Source organism: Xenopus laevis, chromosome 8L (assembly GCF_017654675.1).
Source record: "Xenopus laevis strain J_2021 chromosome 8L, Xenopus_laevis_v10.1, whole genome shotgun sequence".
Classification (NCBI taxonomy): domain Eukaryota; kingdom Metazoa; phylum Chordata; class Amphibia; order Anura; family Pipidae; genus Xenopus; species Xenopus laevis.
In genome coordinates, this window is record NC_054385.1 from 74843671 (window position 1) to 74863142 (window position 19472).

The 19472-nt window shown below is 39.4% G+C and overlaps 1 protein-coding gene across 2 annotated transcripts in view; it reads right to left on the reverse strand.

The window, feature by feature from the left end:
• The window catches only part of LOC121397070 (stonin-2-like), a 56214-nt gene extending 36984 nt beyond the window's left edge, over positions 1-19230 (reverse strand). Inside the window, exons 1-2 of one of the 2 annotated variants that reach the window (XM_041572999.1) lie at positions 19113-19230; positions 40-168 (exon numbers count right to left, since the gene is read on the reverse strand). In XM_041572999.1, coding sequence (XP_041428933.1) covers positions 40-106 — 67 coding nt within the window. In that variant the 5' untranslated portion in view covers positions 107-168; positions 19113-19230. Of the gene's footprint in view, positions 1-39; positions 169-18845; positions 19087-19112 lie in introns of those variants that run through there. The other variant, XM_041573000.1, reaches the window with a different exon arrangement.
• Between the last annotated feature and the right edge of the window lie 242 nt (positions 19231-19472).

Genomic DNA, 19472 nt, shown 5'->3' on the forward strand with positions numbered 1-19472 from the left:
TGAAAAAATGTAAAGCTGCACCTCCCATTCTTTTAGTACCTTGCAAAATTAGGTCATCATTAAAAGAGACCCAGTCAGATTTCTGTGTGGCAATGATATGGGCCATTTTCACACTCCTATTCCCATTCTCATTCTGTGGCTCTAAGATCCAGGGTCAGCAAATGAAACCTGAGGAAGTGATTAGGAGAAAACATAATTAACCAAATTTTCTAAGGTTATTAAAATACTTAGAAGGCTATATACACCGAAACAGAAAGACTAAAAAAAGATGTTCTTTATGCATAGCTCAGAACCAAACCTATATCCAGTATCTAATGCACGGTTTTGCTTGCCCTCCCCCCAAAAAAAACAACATAGCAAAAGTTAGTTGATATTAATATATTTAACTATACTAAAATATTTGTAATTAGTTAGGTTTAGGTTAGTATTAACAACAAAAACTACAGTTTACAGGTAATAATTCCGAAGAAAGTGGTAGACACAAATCTACACACTCTAGTGACAGGGTAGGTTGGTATAGTATTCCATTAGAATAACTGCTGAATAACTGCTGCGCTATTTTGTTTAGGACCCTTTCATTTAACCCTTGCAGTAGCGTAGAGTAGTTAATCTGGGTTAAAAAAAGACAAAAATGACCCCATTACGTACATAAATACATATACAGGTATGGGACCTGTTATCCAGAATGCTCAGGACCTGGGTTTTTCCAGATAAGAGATCTTTCTATAATTCTGATAATCATACTTTGTCTACTAGAAAATCATGTAAACATGAAATAAACCCGACAGGCTGGTTTTATATGGACATTTATTGTGGGCTATGCTATTATGCAGCTATATGGAACACTTGGTAATAATTATATATTAACTGCACCCCTTGTGGGTGTGATTGTGGAGATATATGTATAAAGATGTTTGCTGTGATCAGTCACTCGTACCTTTTTGCACCTGAGGAAAGGTTACCACCCCAAAACTGTATGCACATTCTTTTTTCGAGAATAAATGTGGCTATAAGCCATGCACCTTCCTTGTCTGTGTTGCCCCATGTTCCTATCGTTGGTGTTAGGGGAAGACAGTAGAACCCAGGGAGGCAACCCACTACCACATCACATGGATGCCATGGACAAGCTCCACAGTACTGTTGTTGTCTTGCCTATTGCTCATACTGGCCAACTTTTGGATAAGTCCAGCAATGGAAATTAACATCTTATTACTAGAAATGTTACTGAAGGACAACACACTTGCAACTGTCACTTGTGACATGGCTATGACTGCAGAGGGCTGATTTAAGGTGGCATTGGGTCCAAGCCAAAGCTCTCCTTGGATGGTCCCCTGTGGCTGTACAATACATTTTTGATAGTACCAACATTTTGGAAATAAAAAAGAGGGACAAAAAAGTTGGCACGAGTAGTGTGGCTATTTTTGACCACGCACACTTTATTGGACACACCCCCTAATTACCATGTTCATTTTACAAAATTCCGCAGGTTATAAACGTTTGATCATATTTCTGTGTTTTTTCTCAGTTATTACAGTTTTGTTAATGAAGGTGAATTGCCCTTTAAATAACAGTAACGTCAAAAAATAAAAGTGTTTTACAGTAATGAAAATATAATGCAGTGTTGCCCTGCACTGGTAAAACTGCTGTGTTTACTATTGTTTATATAAATTAGCTGCTGTGTAGCAATGGGGGCAGCCATTCAAAGGAGAAAAGGCTCAGATTACACAGCAGATAGCAAATAAGCTCTGTCTGTCTAATGGTGTTATCTGTTATCCATTAGTTAACCTGTGCCATATAGCCGTTTTTCAAATTCCGACATTGCTCCACAGCAGCTTGTTTATATGAACTATAGTAGTGTTTCTGAAGCAAACAGATCAGTTTTAGCAGTGCGGGGCAACACTACATGATATTTTCATTACTTTAAAACACTTTTTTGGTGTTACTGTTCCTTTAAGCTGTGAGTCGAACTTTTCCCAAGGGACCTGTTATCTTATATTGTTACAATTACTTGTTTGCTTATCTAGATTGTGTATCAAAATACATTTGAATTGTTACAAACAGGGCAACCATGAGGGGGGAGAGTTGTAGGGGGCCCGAGGGTAAGGGGGGCCAAGCCACGCCACACTTACTTGATTAGCCAGGCCCCCCATCTTTCTGAGAGCTGCTGACTTCGGGAAGGCATGGCCGTTTAAGGGGCCCTGGCAACCAATTTTCTTATAATGTGTGGGGGGACCACCAATTTTGGCCACCAATTTTTTTTCTCATGTGGGGTCCTAGCCACCAATATTTTCTAATGGGGGGGGCCTGGCCACAAATGTTTTTTTTATGGTGGGCCCCGACCACCAATATATTTTTATTTTTTATTAACATGTGGGAACCCTAGCCACCAATATTTTTTTGTTTTTGTTTTTTTACTGTGTGGTGGGGGGGCGGACCTGTAGGTGGGGCTTGCGGTGGGCGCAGCCCAGGGGGCCCAGGAAATTTTGTCGTATGGGGTCCTGCAATTTTTTATGGCGGTCCTGGTTACAAATGTATCTTATCTTCTGCTGTGGCTGTTCTGGGCTCTCTGCCAAAAGCCAATTAAGTTAGAAACTGTTTCTTTTTCTGCCTGTTCAGTGCGGAGAGAAACAGGACTTTCCAATACAAATGAGGGACTGCAGGTTGAACTATCAAAAGAGGGACTGTCCCTCTAAAAACTGGACAGTTGGGAGGTATGATAGAGCTTAAGTTGAATTGAGATCCAGATAAACCACCCTGGACTAACAACTATGGGAGCAGATACACTATAATTAGAAAATTGGGGAAAAAATGCAGTCTTTTATAAAGACAGTATCAGTGTTGTGCTATGCCATTTTAGGGGGAAGCTTCAGTGAATAGGAGTTGTCGCAAGTATTTTTAGTAACTTTTTTTGGTGGTGTTTTTACAATAAACAAAGGACTTTAATGGCATATGTGGCCTTATTATGAGACTTCAAACAAAATTCATGCTGTGCCCATACATTAATTAAATATCATTTCAAATCTTCACTAGGGTAACTAGTTTTTTGTTTTTCTTTTAGGCTTCTTATGAGACTGATATGTAAACAGAACAGAATCAGTTTTATTCACATATACTGTAATGAGATTTAATGTATCAATTTTTTCATGCACACAAACCAGACAAGACCTGTAACTGGTACCACACTTTTACAATAGTCCAATAGCCTGAACTGAATATTCTGATTTAGATAAAAGTATTTAGAGTATTCAGATTATGTTTTTGATAATTATCACTAAAACTGCTGATGTTGCACCACAGACAAGAGCAGGAAATTAGAACCGAGTTATATAATATGGCAAGACTTCAGAGCAGATTGGAGTTATATAATATGGCACACATACAAATTGGAGTCAGCAGGAAAATACAAATTAAAAGAGTTTAGCTGGTCTAATTGTCTGCTGACTTGGTTAATGCTATATGTGCAGCTTATTGGCCAGATTGTCAGTTTATCTGTCAAATAGTGTCTGAGTAAAATCAACCCTTAGGGCCAAGGCACACTGGGAGAATTTGTCGCCTGTTATAAATCTGCGCTATTGCCAGTGACACTTCTCCCTAGAATGCTTTCCTACCTGTAATAATGTAAATTGCCAGTGGGAAAACAGATGTGTTGCTTTGTTTTTCCAAAATTCACAGAAGTTGTAAGGAAATGGGCGACAAATCTCCCCTTGTGCCATCAGAAAAATGCATGATGCCATGAATGCAGTCATCTCCCAAATAATCTGCACACACCCTAGAGCAGTTTGATTTGGCACACTTCCTGGGTCTGCTACTTTGGATTTGCGAATTTTAGGATGAAAGTGAAACATATAAGGAAAATGCATTTAAAGAGGTGGTTCACCTTTCCTTGTGAGGCAACTTCGGGTGAATCCAGAACATGAATCGCCGCATGTGCCGTGCCGCAGGTGACTTTTCATTATAGCCGGTGCAAGACAGAGGGAAGGCGTTCGGGGAGATTAGTCGCCCCAAAGAAGAGGTGATTAGTCGCCAGGCGACTAAATCTCAACGAATCGCGAGGTGTGCCCTTACCCTAAAGTTCATTTTAGTATGTTATAGAATGGCCTATTCTAAGAAACTGTTCAGTTGGTCTTCATTATTTATTTATTATAGTTTTTAATTATCTGACTTATGACACTTTCCAGCTTTCAAATGAGGGTCACTGACCCCATCTAAACAACAAATGCTCTGTAAGGCTACAAATGTATTGTTATTGCTACTTTTTGTTACTCATCTTTCTATTCGGGCCTCTCCTTTCATAGTCCAGTCTCTTATTCAAATCATGGTTGCTAGGGTAATTTTGACCCTAGCAACCAGATTGCTAAAATTGCACACGAGAGAGCTGCTGAATAAATAGCTATGTAACTCAAAAAACACAAATAATTAAATGAAAATTAAAACCAACTGCAAGTTGTCTCAGAATACCACTCTCTACAGCATATTAAAGTTAACTCAAAGGTGAACAGCCCCTTTAAATTTGTATTTGATCACCCAACACCTAACAATGTCCTATTTTATATGAGAATGGGTATAATTTTCTAGAATCCAGTTGAGAAATACTAACAGAATTGGACTCTTGTTTATCTTCCTGTATAAAAACTAAAGTCACTGCATTTTAAACAGTCCCTTATGTACTATGTACTATCACTGCCCAGCTGAAGAGCTTCCTTTATGGTTACACATTTATATACACATATACTTATCTATATGGGCTATAGCAGTGCACCAGAGCTGAAAACAGTACATTATATTTAATTGCTTACAAAACAATTCTATCGTTGGTGTTACCATTCCTTTAACAAACAATGCTTTTGAAACAAAAGTCAAGGCAATCTAAGCCTGTATTTTACTAATGAAGGGAACTGTTACACACAGACCTATCCTTAATGGATTAAATAAAAAAAATATTTGTGGTACAGACACAACATAGTTGATATTATGTGGTTTAACCTACAACTATGACAGGTCTGTTTCTTTGTCTATATTAGCTATCCATGAACCAGTATCGAATTTGAAGTGGCTGCTCACCACCAGTTCAATTTAGGATTTTATTCACTTGTGTGAACTGGCCTTTAGGATGGGGTTTATTCCTTTAGAAGAAACATTGAATTCTTAGTGGTTACATTATTTTGTAATAAATCAGCATCACAGAATATTCAGCCCTGTTTATAAGTATTGTTGCAAAATATTTCTCTTCAATTACCTTTGCAATGTACGGCTTTTCTCTTTAATTTTGCTAATAGTATGAATGCCTGAGCCCAGGTCATTTCTGGTCAGTCGCTGTTTTGCTCCAAAGGAGTGAATATTAATCCTTCTTCATCATCATACACCCTTCCTCCAGGGAGATCTTACACATTACACACTGAATAGTTTTAGGTAGAACACAGACTATTACATTTCCAACCAAAATAGGATGTGTATCTAAGAGACATATCTTCAGATTAGAAATACAAATAAACTATTACATCGCATTGCAGACATAAAGATGCATAACTATCATCCACAACTATTTGCAGCCTGGTATAAGTTTCTATGAGAGTTAACAGACCTCATTCACTAACATTCACAAACATTCACAAACTACAAAAAAATTATACAATCCATCATATTTGTCTGCTGTACAATGCAGCGCTATTTCCAAGAATTACCATGTCAACTGGCTGCTAAAATTGCTACAAAACTTTTGGCACAAAAATCACACACTGATGCCAGTGGGCAACCCCCACCAGGAGCAGTTGTGGTGGGAGAAAGTCTCTTTTGCTGGAGGAGAAAACACTGCATCTGACAATTGTACTTTGCACACAGTACTGCCTTTATAAATGACCGTTAACATATTTTGGACCATACTAGGTCCTTTATTAAGTGAAATTGCCAGTGCTACATATATCAGCAAACAGAGGTTGGTGGGTCTGAAGTAATACTAAATTATGTATTTCCTCGCTAATATTGCACCAGGATTCATTGTGTGCACTTGACACAAAGTTTGGTTAAATGTACAAGAGCACAGGGAACACCAGTCACCACAACAGTCCCACAAACGAAATGACCTAAATGGGCACAAAGTATAAAACGATAGTTCAAAAGTCCAACATATTAAATTCAAAGTGGCAAAAACTAGGGATGCACCGAATCCACTATTTTGGATTCGGAGAACCCCTGAATCCGATTCTGCTGAATACTGAACCCGAATCCTAATCCTAGTTTGCATATTTAGGGGTGGGAAGGGGAACATTTTTTTACTTTCTTATTTTGTGACAAAAAGTCCCACAATTTCCCTACCCACCCCTAATTTGCATATGCAAATTCAGATTCGGTTCGGCCGGGCAGAGGGATTTGCCAGAATCTGAATCCTGCTGAAAAAGGCCGAATTCTGGCCGAATCCTGAACCGAATCCTGGATTTGGTGCATCCCTAGCGAAAACAAACCATATGGAACATGCAAAGAACTAGTGTGCATTGCAGAAGAGAAAAACTAGAGCATACATTTCAATCATGACCTATCGCCAAACTTAATAAGCTAATAGCATGCAATCTTTCCAATTACAAAGCAAGTTATAGTACATAATATAAAGATCAAAATAAGCAACTTGCATAATCCCTCAAGCTGTTTATTATTGTTGTATTGTACGATTATGCTTGCACAGAGAAATCTATTTCCTGGCCATCATGTAACCATGGCTTTCTGGCAGACAACAAAGTTCCTGTGTCATTTTATGGCAGGGATTCTAGATATGCACTCAGAATTAAAGCCATTGTCCCATCCCTTATGTAAATAACTGGTTATTTACTACATTGCTGCATTACATGCATTTGACTGATTTGAACAATGAGGATGAAAGAGATAAGGCGGCATAACTTGAGTAAAATTAAATAGATGCAATAAGCTTCTAAACTATGTAAAAATGTGAACTCTGAATCCATAATGTGACTGAAAATAACTGATCACTATCAAAGCTTTTGTCAGAAATATGTGGAAAAAAATGAGAAAAACAACTCACCTTCTGAGAAACCCTCCCTCTGGTATTAACAAGTTTAACAGCTTGACAACCCATAAGCAAATTCATCTAGCAAGATGGCAGTTACTTATTGTGTAGTTGTGTAGCAGCATGTATTACCTTTTCATTTCTTAGTCATCAACCTGCCATTGATATGCAAGTTTAAAGATATTTAGGGAAGCATGTGCAGATAAACAATCTGGCATTAGAGATACACTAGTGTCTGCACGAAGGAAGGTCTCTCTACTTTATCCTCTTGGTTTAGTGATCATTTGCTACTTCTTCCTCTAAAGATGAGACAAAATCACTAACAAACTAAACCACAAAAGCAAGTCTCAGAAAAACTCCAACTTCCACAAGCCTGAGAACGGCTGCACAAAACCCAATGTAATGTAATGCAAATCTTTAACCTCTATATAAGGAAATGGGAACCCAGCAAAAGTGGCAGTCTTTGTCACATGCATCAGGAAATTGTTAAACAGGGTTACAGAACTCCATCCAAAAAAATATGTGTATATATCTAGCTTTTTATATTCTCTGCACCTTTGCTACAATGTAGCAGAAGCCAGAAGGGGACTGCCTGCTGTTTCAATAATCAGAACCAGAGAGCAGAAAGGTAGAAACAAATCTTCCCTTCAACTGCAATTACAAATAACTTTAAAACTACTGAACATTTTATTGACTTTTATAGGAAAGCTACTCGGCATTACATTTTATTTCATTATGCAAAAACAGTTTTTTGAGGTCTCCTTGAAATCCTTTATAAAAAGAAATATTGGGTCTTATTTTCTATAGTAAAGGTGCAAGCAATGACACTAAATTGTGTGCCTTAGAAAGCCATTCACTTAGCATTTGTCCATCCCTAATGCAGGGCAAAGTACAATCTGATTCTTGCAACTGACTGCACTTTAGCTGACGCGTATAATACAAGGCAAAAAGCACAGGATTCAGGTACCCAAGTGAGCCCTCTACATAAGTCTGCCATATTACAAACTATGTAAAAATAGGATACTGTATGTGCATTTCGGTGCCCATGGGTCACCCACATGTTGTACCTTACATGATAGGTGCAACATGCACACAAATCTTCACACCACATACTGGAGGTGCAACGAATTGGCCCCATTAGTTGTGTTTGTAAAAAGAGAGGTAGTAAGGTGCATTGTGGACAAAATAGATATTGCACCTGTTTTTTGCACCTTGTTCCTCTTGTAGTCCTATAGCTGGAAAATTAATGACCAAACTGATCTTTCATATAACTAAGGTAAAGTACTATAACTGGGTGTGGCGTTACCACTGTTTATTACAAATGGTAAATTTGTAAGGAGCAGATTGGATTCTCCATTAGAAATATGTCCATGTGTAGGATATGCTTTGTGTGATGGTGATATTCTGTTCAGAGAAAGGTCAGGAAAATATATTATCCAAAGGTTTTGCTGATACATCTATTACAATACCACATAAGCAAGGAAAGGCTGCAGTAGGAATGGGTACTGTACAGTCTGTGTGGGATGACATGCATTCTGCGTGGGATTGTATGGAAATCTATTGTCCCAGTTACTGCAAGATTGTTTCATCACTATGCACAGCCTTACACTGAGCCAGAGAAAGATACTGCAGATAGATATCTAATAACATATTCTATATAGATATATAAGTAGATAATGCTGTCCAGACCTAGAATAATTAATATATCACACACACAGGGAGATCTGTCACTGTAATGCTAGCATAAAGCCTTAACCTGGGGGCTAGCATAAAGCCATAACCTGATCTGAATTCCATCTTGAGTATGTGCCAGCAGAGACTAATAATGTATGATACAAAACAAAAGATCTGTGGCACAACTAAAGCAATTGATTCTGTGATCAGTGTTTATCCAGCTCACAAAACAGTAATGTATGATGGGCAGGAACAGGTTGTTTGCAGGTTGGTGCAGTACATGCATCCTCATGAAAGATCTCATTTGTGAAACAGCAGCTCTGTTGTAAAACCACCTTAACCATGGTTCCAGGATAATACCAGGAGGATCTCAATATTGTTTCTAACAAGCTCAAAGCCTCTCTTCTCATGTTTCTCGCTTCCTTTCCACATTCATCCAAGAAATCTGTTGCCATGGAATCTGTAATATAGCCATACTGCTGTTTCCTTCCTCTTAAATAACACCAGCATTTATCCAAGATCTTTGCCATTTACTAATGGTCCGGTCATGCATTGAGCGAGTGAGGTTAAACAGCACATGCTGCAAGCAGGGGCACTGGAAGCCTCCCTTTAAAAGCCCACTCAACATTCTCAGGTCATACATGGAACTAGTAGAACAGCTTTTCAAAGGCAAATGCTGAAAACACCTCTTTAATTTATGACAAATATCTATTAAAAATATACCTGGTGTCTCCAAATATTTTAAAGTGTAGATTGGAATCCCTGTAAGAATCAAGCATTGAACCACTGTTACATGCAACAATTGTCTGCCGTATGAAGTAAATACATTAAATATGTTAATAAACTATGAGTAGGCTCATGCGCTAGGCATGCTAATGGGAGCACAAGTGAGTCCATTAAAGAGAGATACAGTTTGTGCTTGAGTATATGCATGCTCCAGTGCAGGAGCACCTGTTCCCTAATGGTGACTGTGCCCAGGTCTGTACTTGGAGTATAATGTGCTATGTCAACTCTAGTTATCTAGGGAAAAGTCAGAGCTACTAAAGGCTGAGCATATACAGCAATAACCAAATAGACACACCACAAAAAACAGCCATCCTACCATCATCAGATCATAGCCAAAACCAACAAAAGAGAACAAACAGTAAGGGGCAGATTTATTAAGGGTCGAATTGAAAATTCGAATTTTATTATTAGTCAAAACTCTTAAATTCGAATAGTGAATTATCCAAACTCGATTTGAGTTTTAATTTGAATTTGGAGATTTATCAAACTCTGGCCCTATAAGAACTCGATTCGACTATTCGCCACCTAAAACATGCGGAGTTCGTGTATAAGTCAATGGGATAGGTCCAGTGACCATTTTTATGCTCTGACTATCTCCTATAGAAAGCAGGGAGGACAAATCGAGCGCCGCACAATGGATCGTCGCCCTGTCGCCGTTTCTGAAAAAGGAGCGCATGCAGAGAATCGGTAAGTAATTTCCTAAAAAAAGCTTTAAGATTTAAAAGTTAAAACTGTCTTGATGGTTTTTTTTTTCGTTACAAAGAAACAAATTTTTTAAAAATTTTTTTATGTTACTGGTCCTTTAACTTACAAGTGAACCACCCCTTTAACCAATAGAATCATACTAATAATATAATCACTAAGGACAGGCTTAGCGACATCAGTGAAAAAGAATAGTGGGGATGTTATCTGTGACTCATTGCACAGCTTTTCCCCTTAGTCTGTAAATAATTGCCAATCTCTACATCAAAGTGAAGCAAATCACTGGCAAATCTATATACTATATACTTTTTATATGAAATTAAAAACCTAGGAGGTGCATATTAGAATTTCGGTCTTACAAAACTACTCCAAGTACAAGGCATCTACCACAATATAACAGGTGACTTTGTGCAGTAGAAACCGGAAATTGAAAGTACCTGTTACCAGCCAGCTAACAAATTCAATCTTATTTTCTAAACAACAAATATTCACATCATCTTATATTTGTCAAACAAGGAATCCCTACCTAGTCCCAGTCTTGTGCCATCGGAACATTGGCCTAAGTAAAATGCTGCCATTTGACAGAGAGAGTACAGGAGTCTGCACTCACAGGCTGGCGTGGTCTATAACAAGTTCCTTCATATCTATTTCATTAAAAAATATGACAAAGAAAAATCATGCCGACGCACGTTCTTCCCATATCACCAAAGGGCTATATCAAGAAATGAATAGGACACTGAAGAAGGGACTTTGCTATATAGCAGCCCATGAGCAGCAGACTCCTGTACTCCCACTCTGATGTCAAATGGAAGCTTAAAACTTCATACTAATTAGGCCAATGACATATTATTTGCTATAGTCATGTTATATAACTTATAAATAAGTCCTTATAATACAGAAGAGCCATGAATAGTATGTAAATGATATAATGAAAAATGTCCTCCCTGTTGTAAAATATAAGGATATTATAAGTTACCAAGGAGTTCCATGACCATATAAGAGCACAACGCTGAAGGCCTCATTCTTTTATACAGGTCATGGAACTCCAAGCCTTTAATTCAAAGCTTTTTTTTGTCAGCTTTTCCTTTTTAAAGCTACTTATTTATATATGTTTTCCAGTTCCCATTCATGTGATGTGATTCAATATTGTCCTAGCTGAGTTTCTCAGATATACAGGGGGTATAATGCTGATTTATTTTGAGCTCTGCCTTACATCCATTCTGCCCTAAGAAGGCTATCCTGGTACAAATGCTCCTCCTTAGAAGAAACACCCTGATGGCAGATTTACTATAGGCTGTGGTGCAGTTGGATTTGTGCCAATCAAGGTATTAACTTTTTCCATTTATCTTTCTGTTACTAGGTGCTGTTATGTTTAACTCCTATACCTGGCGCCATCTCCGGTACAGTTCACACCTTTTTGTGTGACTCACCTCCCTGCTAGTAACTCATTAATAAGGTACCTTTCATATATGTGAATACAGAATCTCTATATAACAGTAAACCAGTACTATAAACCTTAGCCTTTTAATCCCATAGCTGCTAGAACAGCTGGCAAATATTTGCACAAAAGAAAAAAAGTCTTGGTAAGGTGGAACTGTGCAGGCTTCTTTGTACAAGGCTCCCTCTGAAACAATATATCCTATTTTTATCTCTGAATACAAGCAAACAAATCACCGATCCTTTGCATTTGTCCTTATCTAAAGATTCTGGTACAAGAGTGTTTCTGAGTGCTGCAGTCCTCCATGCAAGAACCCTGCTGTTCACCTTCCAACACATTTTTCAGTTCAGTTGGTTTCAGATCATTTACCATAAATAAAGACTTTTTTCCAATTACTTTCTATTTTCTATTTGTGACTATTTTTCTAATATTGAAGTGTAAAGTGTCATTTTTCACCTTCTAAAGCGGCCCACCCTGTAAACTGATCCATCTTGTTGATACATTTAGTTGATACATTTCTTATCTTTTTCCCTGCTGAGCAGAATCCCTAAGTTTCATTAAAGGCAGCTGTTAGAATTGATACAATAGTTGCTAATACTCCAGAGATGCTGCTGAAACTAAATTTTGCAAAATTGTAACAGAGCAGAATTACTGAGCTGCCAGACTGAAACACCAGAGACAGGGACATGGTCATGGGACAGGGTAAAAAATAAAAATTGGAAAGAAATTGAAAAAGTCTTTATTTCTGGTGAACAATCTGAAAACAATTGAACTGAAAAAAGTGTTTGGAAGAAAACCATTATACCTTTAATAACATTACTTGGTGAAGTACTTGCCAGTCAGGGCCGGGCTGTGCTGACAGTGCGCCCTAGGCCTCGGTCGGCTACAAAGCCCCCCCGAGTGCGCCCACGCAAAAAGAAGATAAGGATAAGGCAGGGTAATGAAGGGGAAGGGCAGGGGAGGAAGGTAGGAGGAGTGATGGAGTGATGGAGTGACGGAGTGAGGTAGGGGGAGTGACCGAGGGAGGGAGGAGTGCCAGAGGAGAGGGGAGGGGAGCAGCAAAGGAGTGAGAGACCTGGACGAAGGGTAGGCAGAAAATCTTTGAATAGGTACCTGCCCAACGCCTGCCCAAATCTTTGCGCCCTAGGCAGGTGCCTCATCTGCCTAACCCTAGTTCCGGCCCTGTTGCCAGTGGCTTACAAGCTGTGATCCCTGATTGAAAGCTATTCTGTCCAATAGGATTTGACTGTTTTTGTCTGAAATTACATTTTTGCCCTTTCAGGATCTTCTTCGAACCATATTCAATGAAAAAGTGAATATTATCTTATAAATTATGACCTATAAATCCCAGCATGCACAGTCAACTCAGCAGATAGATAAAAATGGTGAACTACTATAAGGGCCACATAAAAAAATATTTTATACAGGCTGACTGGGCTTGTTACTCATATAACTCAGGTCTGAACCTGTGTAGCAGTACTTTTGTGTTGCTTAATCTTGTATACCATATTTGTAATTGATGTGCCCCCATTCTTGTTGTATTAATAATGGTAAGTCTTTCCCCCACTCTCTCTCCACCCCATTTTCTTCTTTCTGTACCAGCTTCTTATATACATATCCCAGCATGCACAGTCAAGTTGTAGTATTGCTAGCATGCGTTGTGAGTTTAACAGATAACAATTGTGAACTACAAATCCCAGAATCTACAGTCAGCTCAACTGATATTGGTGAACTACAAATCCCAGCATGCACTGAAAACTTGCAGCATGGTGACTCAGTGGGAAACAATTCTGCATTGCAGCACTGGGGTTCTAAGTTCACTATCTGCAAGGAGTTTGTATGTTCTCCCCGCATATGTGTGAGTTTGCTCCTAAACTGACCATAGTGTGTGTGAATGTAATAGGGAGCAAAGATTGTAAGCTCTACTGGTGCAGTGAATGATGTGTAATCTCTGTGAAGTGCTGTTGAAAGAGATAAAAATCTCAAGAGATAAAAATGGTGAACTATAAATTCCAACATGGTTCAACTCAACAGATAGAAATGGTGAACAACACACTCCAGCATGCCTAGTTAACACAAATAAAACATGTGAACTACAAACCCCAGCATGCACAGTTAACTCAACTTTATGTTATGTTTATTATGAATTACTTTAAAAGGAATATTGGAAGGAACATTGTATATAACATTGATGGTCTATTATTGACACTCTTTATATAAATGAAATAATGTTTTAAATCCTGTTAAGCAAACAGATATTGCAGTAGGTGATTGTTTGATTTTAATATTTATTTGTTAATGTCACTGCTACAAGTATGTATTAAGAAGGGGGTCACCTGCTAGTTGATCACTTGCTTGAGAAAGCCCCACTGGGAAAAACACTTTGTTTTCCTATAACGCCATCACAGGTGTCGCAGCTATACATATGTTAATGCCTGTCGCATGTTAAAACACACTGAAATATATTGTGCTGCCAGAAACCCACTCTCTTATGGAATGCAGCCTGTGGCAGCTGACTATAGCCCATTGGATGCTTGAGTACTATTATTATTATTTTATTATTAACATGTATTTATATAGCCCCAACATATTGCGTAGCACTGTAAAGTAAATGTGATTATACAACTACATCACGTGAATTACATATATAGAATATATGGAGTAACAAACATCACAGTCAATACAGGTACAAAAAGGTGAGGAAGGCCCTATGCATAGGCATACAGTCTAAAGGGAAGGGAGTAATACACAAGGTGTGGGAGTGGGCAAGATCGAATTGAGTGGGTGAGAAATGTGGTATTGTATGTGGTGTTGCGTTTGATAGTTAAGCAGAGTGAGGGTAGGCTTCTCGAAAGAAGTGCGTTTTCAGAGATTTTTTGAAAGCAGAAAGGTTGGGAGAAAGTCGGACAGATTGTGGAAGAGCGTTCCAGAGGAGGGGTGCAGCCCTTGCAAAGTCTTGAATGCGAGCATGTGAGGAGGTAATGAGAGAAGAGTTGAGTAGCAGGTCAGTAGAGGAGCGTAGTAAGCGAGTGGGTGAGTATATAGAGATGAGTTCAGAGATGTAGGGTGGAGCAGAGTTGTGAAGTGCTTTGAAAGTCAGTGTCATTAATTTGAATTTGATTCTGAAAGGTAACGGAAGCCAGTGCAGGGATTGACAGAATGGCGAGGCAGAGGAGGAGCGGTTGCTGAGGTGTATGAGCCTCGCAGCAGTGTTCATTATGGACTGGAGAGGTGACAGTCTCTGGAGGGGGAGGCCAATTAAAAGAGAGTTACAGTAGTCTAGACGCGATATGATGAGAGAGTGAATAAGAATTTTGGCAGCGTCTTGGGTGATAATTGATCGTATTTTGGATATGTTCCTTAGGTGGAAGTGACATGATTTAATAAGTGACTGGATATGAGGAGTGAATGACAGGGCAGAATCTAGGATAACCCCAAGGCACCGGGCCTGGGGAGAGGGGGTGATAGTGGAATTGTTAACTATGATGGATACTTCGGGGATGCTACTGGTGTTAGTTGGAGGAAAGAGAACCATTTCAGTTTTAGAGAGGTTTAATTTAAGGTAGCGTTGCGACATCCAGGTAGAGATAGCGGACAGGCAGGAGGAGACGCGAGTTAGGAGTTCTGGGTTGAGATCAGGAGATGAGAGATAGATGTGAGTATCGTCAGCATAGAGGTGGTAGTGAAAACCATACGAATTTATTAATTTGCCAAGGGAGGAAGTATAGAGGGAGAATAGTAATGGTCCCAGGACAGAGCCTTGAGGAACTCCAACAGAAAGAGGTAGGGGAGAAGATGATACTCCGTTGTAGGAGACACTGAAGGAACGATTGGTGATGTAAGAAGAGAACCAGGACAGGGCTGTGTCACGAAGGCCAAGCGACTGGAGGGACTGGAGGTGGAGAGGGTGATCTACAGTGTCAAATGCGGCTGAGAGATCAAGCAGTATTAGTAGTGAGAAATGATTGTTGGCTTTAGCGGTTAAGAGGTCATTAGTTAGTCGAGTCAGGGCAGTTTCCGTGGAGTGTTGTGGCTTAAAACCAGATTGTAGGGGGTCCAGCAGGTTATTGTCAGAGAGGAATGAGGTAAGTCGGTTGTAGACTAGGCGCTCAAGTAGTTTAGAGATGAAAGGTAGCAGAGAGATAGACTACAGTTATGATTATTATTTCTCTGTATAGTCTGTAAGTGCGGAGATGACTATATAAATATGAGATATACTTTGGTATGAACAATACACAGTTTAACAATTCGGCAGACATTGATCAGCTAAAAAGCACCCGGAATGATTTTAAATGGTTGTAAAGTGCTGACAGGTGCTCTGTTTGTATAAATAAAGGTGACTTTCCATGGAATTTGTGTAGGTGTGGCTTATTTACTTAGTACCTAATATTGGCCAGGCTTTTGCCCAGAATTCCCTTATTTGCTATTAATTATTTAACAAGCAAGAGTAGCCTATCTTAATGATAGGTATTTAATAGCTAATGTGTGCAGTGGGCAGCCATATATTTCTTGATCCCTGACAAACACTGGGAGTGATGTAGCTTAAATGCAGGTAGCAGAGTAAGATACATACATTTTAATAACTGATTATTTCTTAGGAGAAACCCTGTCTGAAGAAGGAACAAAACATAATGTGAAAATACAAGACAAGGGGGGAGAGGGAAGTCAGAGGTGGAAAACAGGATCCAAGCTGAGACAGAGGCAACAGAAAGTAAATCAAAAGAAAAAGAGTGAATAATGAAGGAAAACACTTTCTATGGAAGAACAATGGTTTGTCCGGTGATCAAAATGCTGCTGATATATTTATTTTAAAGAAAATCATACTTTCTAATAGGGATATTGCTGTCAGAGAATAGGTATCTCCTATGAGCAACTCACTTATGCATCTACTGTATATGCAATACCCAATTAGAGAAAGATAGGGGAAATAAAGGAATGACTGACAATAAGTTCTGAAGTGGAGGATGTGATATTTCTTCTGTCACTTTTACATTAAATGTCATCAACTCTCATTATCAGCACCCCTCTGAGTCAGCACTTCCACTTCCACCCATAACTTTTAAAGAACTGATTTCATGTCTATTTAATAAAGTGTCATACCTAATGCCCTAAGTGAAGTTACATTTTCAGCATTTTCTATTTTCTTTTTCAATATATGGCACATCAACTCTAGCAAATAAAGTGACAGATATTCTTACACTGTCCAATCGCCTCTTAGAAATAAAATAATGGCTCTTCTCCCCACTGCCACCTTGCTTTCATGCTTCTTAGACAACAGTATTCAGGTACATTGGAGATACAGCCTTTGGTCAGGGCCCCTCGTAGTTCAGAACAAGGTAACATATATAGGAAAGCATCAAAAATTGTCTCAGTTATTCTGTTGATTTAAGAATATCTTGAATATTCTTTTTTGCCACAAATCTCATCCTAATTGATCTTCTAGCAGGGCAGACCACATAAGTATTCTCCAGAAATCTTTTTCCAGTTATTAACCACTTTTATCCTGAGGTATCAACTGTGTATTTAAATCAGTGGTGTAACAACTTGGGTCCACCCCCTCCTCCACAATCTTCAGAGGGGCCTAACACTCTGCAACTGACCCTGACCCTACCTTGTCACTCCCTCAAGTAAGTATGTAGAGTGGCTAAACAGAAAGATGAGCCCACATCCGGCCTCTGATGTCCTGTCCAATTGCCTGTTTTTAACCACAATCTTTTTATCCCTCTGGAAACTGTGTTATTGGACTTTTGGCCTGTGTCAAGCTTCCTCCTTGGTCCTCACTTTCTCTCAGTAGGCCGAGTGGCCCTGGACTGTATGACAAGAATTGTGTAACTTTCAAAAATATATGAACCAGTGCTAAATTTTGCAGCAACTTTTACCTAGTGCAATTAATAAAAAAAAATTATATAAATGCATTTTGGGGGGGGGGGGGGGATTTTGTGCTACTTCAGCACCAAGTCTGTGAAGGTTTTCATTATCCAGGTCTTGATATAGACTATATTTAGTTCAGGTCTGGACTGGGATTCAAAAATAGGCCCTGGCATTTCAGGCACAAAGTGGCCCACAGCATTGGACTGGGGGTTGCCGTGTCAGAGGGACCCCATACACCCCCCCACATCAGGCCTAACCCCCCTCCACCAGCCCCTGTCCGGCACTTACCTTTTTTTCTTCACGCCAATAGGGGAGATCAGGGAGCAGAGCTGGGAGCAGATCTTGGTGGGTGGGGCCCACAAGGTTTTTTCCCAGTGTCCATCTGGCCTAGTCCAAAAAACAATGACTGCCTATGACATTTGCCAGAATTCACAGACTGCCAGTTCGGGTCTGTTCTAGTTGTGTTAAGACTGAACTTTATCAGTAATGTTCAAAATTACTCAAATTCCAGTTGCTTTAGACTTGTCATTACTATATACTAATAAATGAGCACCCACATATGTTGGTACATCTTTATCAAAGAGCACACCCTGTGTATCTCACTTTTGCTATCTCACAACTGCTACCGACCCTTACGTATAAAGGAATAAATAACCATGAGAACAGAACCTTCCTACACTACATATTTGCCTTTATTTACATGCGTGGGTGCTGTCATAACAAATTACTATTTCTAGGATTTGAGAATACCTCAGCCAAGACATGCAATATGTCAGTTCCCACACATATTTCTAAATGTAAAGAATATGAAATAAATACATTTACCAAAGATCTTTAATACACTATATCCAGTATCAATTTTGGCATAAACTATATGCATCTTGATGCCTCTTAAGGTTCCTAAATTCAAAAGACCCGCTTCCATAGAATACAGACCTTTGCCTAAAACACCATGTCACAAGACATCATTCCCCCTAAACACTCTCTACATGAAATGGACAAATCATGTCTCTCACTTGTCTTTCAAATAGAATGCATATATCACCCACTGTTAACTAAACCTGCACATAGCATCCAGTACCATAGACATGACAGCATGCATCCCACCTAAATAAACCCAAAATACACAACTAAATAAACACTCTAGTAAATACCCTAAATGTATTGCACAGTAACCTTATGGCCATACCCTGAGTACTTCATCCCACAGACACCAGTGCATTTGTCTCATCACAATTCCCTGGACACACTTTTTGTATGAAACCATTAGAAGATATATTTCAGTGTTCATTTTTGGCCCCATACTTTGGGCTGAGCTACAATGACACCGTGCGGGCATCGGTTAGTAAGGTTACCTACCTGCAGTTGTATGTGGCATTTAGGAGTGGCAGTCAGTCAGCTGGCACTTTAACTGGATCTGCCAGACTGAACAGCTTATTATTTCCTTCAAGGTAGTTCAGAGATAAGGTAGTACAGGGGTGTAATAGCTCTACTTAAATGAGGTTCTTGGGTACTAAGGAAATGAAGTACTCAGCGACTTCACAGGTTTTGATCAAAGTCTTATGTTGTTACAGAGCTCGACCCAGCTCTCCATATCCATGTGCCAACTGATGCCACTGCACTTACCTACCCCCTGTGCCCACACGAACCCTCTCCCAGCAGGACACTGTTCAGACAAAACGCCTCCACGAACCAACTCGGAACTGTGAGCCGGAGAGACCGAGATCTCTAGGCCCCGCCTCCTCCGTGTAAACACCTGCTGATTGGTTCTATCCGAACATCTGGACAAAAGGGCTGATGCTTTAACCCCGTGTATGTGTCCTGGCAGCAGAGCTGAGCTGTGCAAGTGTCGGGCATGAAGCTTGAGTGGGTTTGTAAACAGCACAGGATTTTATAGCTCAACATATACAGGCAAAGACGTTAGCGCCCCAGTGCTGCAGCTTCACAGACTGATACTAGTAAGCTACAAATCCCCATGCCCCTCTG